At 51.6% G+C, this 7805-nt stretch overlaps 1 protein-coding gene across 1 annotated transcript in view; it reads right to left on the bottom strand.

Annotated features, from left to right (window-relative positions):
* Positions 1-2213: 2213 nt before the first annotated feature.
* Positions 2214-7805, bottom strand: part of LOC109860443 (storkhead-box protein 1-like) — a 30144-nt gene continuing 24552 nt past the window's right edge. Inside the window, exon 2 of the mRNA XM_020439527.1 lies at positions 2214-2713. Coding sequence (XP_020295116.1) covers positions 2214-2693 — 480 coding nt within the window. The 5' untranslated portion in view covers positions 2694-2713. The remainder of the gene's footprint in view (positions 2714-7805) is intronic.

Here is a 7805-nt window from a genome sequence, read left to right as displayed (position 1 = left end):
TGCAGCGTGCTAAACTTCTCATCGCGATTTCTTGAAAACGCTTGAGAGTTGCGTCGTCTCCGTTTAGCATTTTTTGCTCTTATATCCAAACTACATTTCTGCAAAGTTTCATAAAAATCGGTGACCCCCAGGGTGTAGGCACCCCTTGTAAGTGAAGAAAGTCGGAGGTACAGTTCCGAAAACCTGAAAAACCCGATTTTTCTGTCGATTGGTTTACTACTATTTTGGTGCGCTGATTACGAATATGATAATGAATATCACCGACAAGGTTATTTTCAAGGTCAAAACTCAAAAAAACTAAAAAATTATCGCTTTTTTAACATTATTTTGATAAATATTTATAGCACAAAAACATGTTTCAAATAAAAGTTGTAGCTCTTGAAAAAATACATCATTTATGTTCTATGCAATTTTGGCATAAAACCACTAGTTTTCGAAAAAAATAAGATACTAGGTAAGAGAGTGACTTGTGTATGCATGAAAGTACGTATGGCGAAGAAGACGCTCAGTCCGACAGTAAATATTTACAAAAGGTCACCACCCTCTGATGTGAATGAACTTGACATATGTTGTCAAGGATACCTCCCTGAGTAACAATCAAAAGCCGTCGCTCGTTATTTATTAAAAAGGTAACAACAAAAAAAGTTTTATAAATAAACTTTTATTTTTCGATTCCATGTACATTTTCTTTGTGTTGTAAGTGTTTAGGCAAGGGGGACTTCGCGCCTCCTCTCTGCTCCTCCCTTTGTGTTTTGCGTGTATATTACCTTGTGATTATATTGGAATATTTTTTCTGAATCCACTATTCCACAATAATAAGTTATGTCTAAAACATACAGGTTTGGACAACGATGCTTTATGAATGAAACCTGTATGTAATCGGAATGTAATCAGAAGTCGTATTCGTTTATTAAATTCTTCATTTTTTCTTGACGGAGGGAGCAGGGGGGCGTAGTCTCCCCTGCCTAAACACTTACAACACAAAGAAAATGTACATGAAATCGAAAAATAAGAGTTTATTTATAAAACTTTTTTTGTTGTTACCTTTTTAATATGACTATCCCGACTCGTGTTAGCGCCCGTGTAAACAGGCAAAATGCCTCAATACGTGTTTTCGTTGTCTAAATATATTATATTTTGTTAAATTGTGTCCCTGGTACTTGAGCTGAGTTTCTTTCTCTCTCGTGCCTAAAGTTACCTCCCGAACTTCCGCCTCTCCGTTTCAGCATTTGAGTTGCCGAGTATTTTCGCGGGAAATTGTCGTCACGTCCAAGGTAATTTGTGATTATGTCGAGATATTGTTGTCGAGATATTGTTGTGATTTTCACGCCTGGCGTTCAATTATACGTTTGAGAAGTTTTGGATACTACCGAGGACGTGCCGAAGATGTGTGTGACGCTCTCGTAATTTCACCCGAGACGAGAGAAATTGCAGCAAAATAAAGTCGCTCACAATATATATATATATATATATATGTGTGTGTGTGTGTGTGTGTGTGTGTGTGTGTGTGTGTGTGTGTGTGTGTGTGTGTGTACACGTATATAAACGAATTCACGTTGAAACGTGAAAACTCANTGTGTGTGTGTGTGTGTGTGTGTGTGTGTGTGTGTGTGTGTGTGTGTGTGTGTGTGTGTGTGTACACGTATATAAACGAATTCACGTTGAAACGTGAAAACTCACGTTCACTCATGTTAAATTTAATTTTTTATTTTTTTTTCCTTTTTTATATTTTTAATTTAAACCGAATTATTTTCAGTACCGAATATGTTACTTTTTATTGTACAGAACACTGAATAAAGACTTAAAACAAAAGTCAAAACGTCTGTATCATGTTGAAATTTAATACATCTGCAAAACACCAAGCAATGAATTCAGTAACGCCTCATCATTCGATATCAAGTTTATTATTTGTTTCTGAACCTGAAGTCATCCCTCGACAAACAAGTAATATTTATTAATTTTTTTATACTTATAGAGGGAGAGAGAGAAAGAGAGAGAGAGAGAAAGAGAGAGGGAGTGTGTGTGTGTGTGTGTGTGTGTGTGTGTATGCAATAATGGCAAAAAATTGTTTTCTCAAACTTGATTTTCCATATTGTGACAACACACATGTACATATTATTAGTTAATCACAAATATTAATAAATTACTAATTATATGATTAAGGAAAATAAATAATTAAAAAATAAGATAAATAATTATACTAAATTATTTGATTAAGGGAAATCAGACAACAAAATAATGAGAGCAAATCTCGTTTTACCTCCGCAAATAACGTCCGCTAGGTTTGTCTGTACAGCCTGATGCGTAATATCTCCTTCTCGCAGAGTAATCATTTCGCCATGCACGAGTGCCACCGCCTCATCATTGCTCATTAGCATGCTACCTTGACCTCTGGACTCGCTCATGTCCTTAGATCGTCTGGAATTACCGGAATCGCGTCTGAGTCTCTTGGTCTCGGGCGTTACGACGAAGTAGCCTTGAGAAGTATGATAGATCTTCCGTTCTTGCATAAGTTTTGCCAGAGCGTCATAAACAAGGTCTCGGCTGGGTCTTTGCATGGCCGGGAAGGCATTTTTAAGGGCGGTTCTGAGAGTATCTAAGGTCGCAGCTTGTCTTTGAGAAGTCAATTCCAGAATGGCCCAACATAAAGCTTCTGGCAGCGGTGTAAACTGGCCTTGAGTAACTGGAGCCATTAAACAATCTTCTATATCGCCTATAAAATAGAAAAACGATATCAAAAATGGTATATAATAATTGTGTTAATAATAATAATATCAAGAGGTATGTAGTGCCTCACGTTAAGTATACGCGTAAACGGAGTGTGCGCGCGCTGCGCTAGGTACTCCGTGTCTCATTCACGCGAGTAGGGCCGATCGAGAATTTTGAGATTTTCAGATCTCAACAACGACTAAATCGAGTTCGGCCTAGACTCAATCAAAAGTTGAAATCAAGACAAAAAAAAATATTTTGCAGTTTTTTCCTTTGTACCTTTCCTACGGAAATATCTCGGTACAAAGTGCGAAATTCCGAAAAACTAGATACAATATGTAAGAAACGTCCAGGTCGTCGAACAGCGTACTTATTTAGATGTAGCCACCAAGGTGCGTAAAGATAGAACGTACCTAGCCTTTTGTGAAAAGATGACGACATTTTCGTGTAGAATATCACGATCTATCTACACTCAAAAAGCACAGTAACGGTAGTACTGGCTTGGTAGGATGGCCTTGGCGCTTCGCACCAAATATACGTGCAAACAAAGTGTGCGCGCGCAGCGCGAGGTACCTGGTGCCTCATTTATACGCAAGTAGGACCGATTGAGAATTTTACACAAAACGTAACGCGAGTCAAACAAATCGCAACCCTCACTCTGCTTTCATGTAGGTTAGGTTAGGTTAGGGTTAGGTTAGGTTAAGTTAGGTTAGGTTCTCGGTATGGGTCCTCTCTGCGCGTCGCGGGCCGTGTGCTCGAGTGGCGAGTTAGGGATGATCTGGAGACCCTCTCCGATCATAGGTACATCACTATGAGGGTCTCCCCACTCCCTGACCGCCTCCGGGGCTGCCGCGGAGCGAGAAGGAAACCCCTATCCCAGGGGTGGGTCCTCAGGAAGATGGACCCGGATATCCTGTCCGCCGCTGCTCAGGCCGTGGCTTGGCCAAAACCACCGGCCGAGCCACGTGACCCCCGGGACGAGTATGAGGGGTTCCGGGACACGCTGGTCGCTCTGTGCGACGCGGCCATGCCACGTTCCCGGGGCCCTTCGACCCGGAGGTCGGTGTACTAGTGGACGGCCGAAATTGCCGCTCTCCGCGTAGAGAGCATTTGCGCCAGACACCGGTTCACCCGCGCCCGCCGCCGAGCTGTCAACAACGGCGAAGGGGCGCAACGAGCAGCGGAACCGGAGTACCAGGGTTATCGGGCTGCGCACAAGGCCCTGCGTACTGCCGTTATGAAGGCAAAGTCCCAGGCGTGGAAGGAGCTCATGGAGACTCTCGACGCAGATCCATGGGGGCGTCCGTACAGGCTTGTCATGAACAAGCTGCGGCCGTGGACGCCCCCAATCACCGAGAGTCTCGACCCCCAACTTCTGGAGGAGGTCGTCTCCACCCTTTTCCCTGACGGGAGGGGTGATTGGCCTCCCCGAGAGCCGGAGTTGGACCCAGTCGTGTGGTCCGACGACCTGGGGGTCACGGAAGAGGAGCTCCGCCGGGCCGTTTGTCGGATGGCGCGGAAAAACACCGCGCCCGGCCCCGACGGCGTGCCCGGCAAGGTGCTGGGCTTTGCCTTCGGACAGGGTCCCTTGGGAGACCGCCTCAGACAGCTGCTCACAAACTGCCTGAGGACCAGCTGGTTCCCCCCTGATTGGAAAAGGGCCAATCTTGTGCTTCTCCGAAAGGGTGGAAGGCCTGCGGACTCTCCGTCCGCGTACCGGCCGATATGTCTGCTAGACGAGGCAGGCAAGCTCTTGGAGCGCATCGTTGCCGCACGCCTCGTCGAGCACCTGTCGCGGGTAGGTCCCGACCTGGCCGACTGCCAGTTTGGGTTCCGTGAGGGACGATCGACGGTCGACGCCGTTTCTCGACTGAAGTCCCTCACGGACGCGTCGGTCAGGCAGGGGGGGTGGGCGTTGGCGGTGTCACTCGACATCTCCAACGCCTTCAATTCCCTCCCCTGGGACTGTATATTGTGGGCCCTGGAGCGTCACAGGGTTCCGCCCTATCTAAGCAGGATCCTCGGAGACTACTTCCGCGACAGGCATATCAGGTACACTGGTCGATACGGATCACCACACAGACGAGAGATGTACCGCGGGGTCCCGCAGGGGTCGGTGTTAGGCCCCCTGCTCTGGAACCTCGGGTACAACGTGGTGATCCGGGCCGCTCTCCCCAGAGGCCTGGGTGTCATCTGTTACGCGGATGACACCCTTGTAGTGGCCTCCGGGGAAACATTGGAGGAAGCACGCAGGTTGGCCGAGTGTGGCACCAATTGTGTCGTTGGCCGAATCGAGAGGCTGGGTCTCAAGGTGGCCGTCCACAAGACGAAGGCGATGTACTTTAGCCTCCGCAAAGGACGGCCCCAGGGAGTAGACTCCAGCCTCCAGGTAGGTGAGGCACGGGCCGAGGTGGGCAAAACAATCAAGTATCTCGGTCTCCACCTCGACCCGCGATGGCGCTTCGACGAGCATTTTGCTCGTTTGGGCCCCAGGGTAGCCAAAGTGGCCAACGCCTTGGCCAGGCTGCTCCCCAATCTTGGGGGCCCAAAGCAGAAGGCCCGCCGTCTGTTCACAAACGTGGTCCACTCGGTGGCCTTGTACGGGTCACCGCTGTGGGCGGAGGCCACTCTTCAGGCAGGTGAGCGGAGCCAGTTCCATCGGCTCCGTTCGGCCCAGAGGACTATGGCCCTCAGGGTCATAAGCGGCTTTCGCGACGTGGCCACGGAGACGGCGGGCGTGTTGGCGGGGGTACCTCCCCTGGCCCTTCTCGCGGAGATGCACTTGGCGCGATATTCTCGCCGAGTCNAACTCCTGCGAGAGGGCCTAGCGGACAACACCTTGCGGGAGGCCCTCGCCGACTCGGAGCGCCAGGCCCGACGGCAGCTGCTCCTACGCTGGGGGCAGCACCTGGACAAACCGCGTGCGGCCGTCCAGGAAGTCGTCGCGGTCGTCCGACCCCATCTCGAGGCATGGTTAGAGAACGGGGTCGGACGCCTCACCTACAGGGTGACTCAGGTGCTCACCGGACACGGTTGTTTCGGGGAGTACCTGAGTCGCATCGGCAAAGAGCCGACGACGCGGTGCCACCAGTGCGGGGCGGCCAGCGATTCGGTGGAGCACACCGTGGAGGAGTGCCCACGGTNNGCTCAGGAACGCCGATCGCTGGTCGCACAAATCGGGGACGACCTGTCCNTGGAGGGCCTACTCAAGGCCCTTGCCTCCAGGGACNAGAACGTGTGGAGCGCGGTGGTCTCCTTCTGCTCCTCGGTTATGGAACAGAAGGAGGCCGACGAGCGCAACAGGGAGAGAGAGCGTCTTCCCTGCGGGGGGCCTCGGGGGCGCGTGCGAGCGGGGTGCCGGCGAGCACCCGCTTCCCGCGCGCGTCTCCCCCCAGGCCTTGGTCCCCGGCAAGCCAGTCATCAACGGTGACAATAGTCCCCTCCTCTTCCCCTTTGTAACCTCCCGGTTAGGGAGTAGAGGGTGAAGGAGGAGGGGAGACTGGGGTGGTGGGCGTTGGGAGAGCCGGCTCTTCCGTTAGCTCACCGCCCCAGCGNGGAACATTGGAGAAGAGAGGGCGCAGAGCGGTGGTCCCAGNGGCGGTACCGTCCGTTTCCTGGGGGNTGATTTGTTGTTGGCCACCGCAGGGGCCGCGACGGATCGGGNTGGGGGCCCCGAACNGTCTTGCACGCGGCCTCCGGGAAGGGGCGGCGCGACGGCGTGTGCCCTGTCGTGCCGCCAAAGATAGATGGCCTTGTTGGGCCTAGGGGAGAGGGGAGGCACCGGAGCTTATACTCCATTCCTCCTCCCCTCCCTGAGAAGGCAGTTTGAACAGCCTGGGGGGGTTCTCGGCGCAGTCCTAACGGGGTCCCGGGAGTCCCCAGCGCAACAGGCACGGTAGGCACACCATGGTGGGTTTTAGTGGGTAAACCTCCCCCGACTTGCGGGTAGGGGGAAGGACTCCCTCTCCCAGGGGCCGGGGTATCCATAAAGGATTTCCCCCATGTAAAAAAAAAAAAAAAAAAAAAAAAAGGTTCTCGGTATGGCTCGGTTTGGGGGTCGGGGGGACAGCCCCGGCCTTCCAAGGCAGAGCTGACTGCCACCGAGCGCGTCCCCAGGTTGCGGATAGGGGAACGGCCTCAAGTACTGAGGTTAGCTGCGAATAACCCCTTTGGGGGGAATAAGCAATCGCGGACAAACAGCGGTGGATACTGTGGGTGGGGTGGTTGCTCCTGTGAGAAGGGAGTAGCTTATAAAGTGCCCCATAAACCTGATGAAGTATCCACGTCAAAGGCGAGTAAGTGCCGCCTTAAAAGCACTTCAACCCTTGGGCTCGTTAGGTTTTGTTTACCAACCGATCTAGGTAAAGGAAAACACCGATGTAAAACCAAATAAGTAGAAATATATGATGGACAGCAAGACGAAGAAGGACTTACCGCCCCAGAGTGATCGGATACTCAGGGACCGGCACGGTGGGAGTACTGTCCCTGCTCCCGCCGCGTCGTTATCCAACGAAGGGCAGAAGGAGGGGTTGACGGCGGGCTCCTCTGAACAATCTGCTACCGCCGTAGTTGAGCAGTATAGAGAGAAGAGGAAAGCCGACAAGAGACTGGAGTCGGCTCTTCAAGAGGGCTTGGAGGTGGCCGATTGCTCCATCGTTACGATGGGCATCGGCGCCCTCTTTGACCATGTGGCGGACTCTTTGGACGAGCTTTGGGAGCGACTTTGTCGTCGCTCTAAAATGTCCAGGGAGGAGAAAGCGGACAGGCCGAGGAAGCTCCGGGAAAGGATCGTTTCAGGTCTCCTGGAGCTTCGAGCCTGATTCACCCCTCTCCGTGAGTCCGTTGACAACATCGAGAGGGGTGCCGCCAACGTGGCTGCCGAAGTAGAAAGGGTCGCTCGGGGGCAGGTTGCTTCTGAGCGACAAATTTCGGAGGCCATCCTCCAGGTCAGCGAGGATCTTGATGAGGGTAATATCTCCTGCCTTGCTGGCCTCAAGGAAATTAAGAAGGGTGTTGTGGAGGCGCGTGCGGCGATCGAGGAGGTCCATAACGAGGCCTCCCGGTCGCTTCACGCGCTTCACGAAAGCATGGAAACG

Source organism: Pseudomyrmex gracilis, unplaced genomic scaffold (genome assembly GCF_002006095.1).
Source record: "Pseudomyrmex gracilis isolate BER0280 unplaced genomic scaffold, ASM200609v1 scaffold_388, whole genome shotgun sequence".
Taxonomy (NCBI): domain Eukaryota; kingdom Metazoa; phylum Arthropoda; class Insecta; order Hymenoptera; family Formicidae; genus Pseudomyrmex; species Pseudomyrmex gracilis.
Note: the sequence above shows the minus strand (reverse complement) of the source record. Positions and strands in the feature narration are given on the sequence as shown.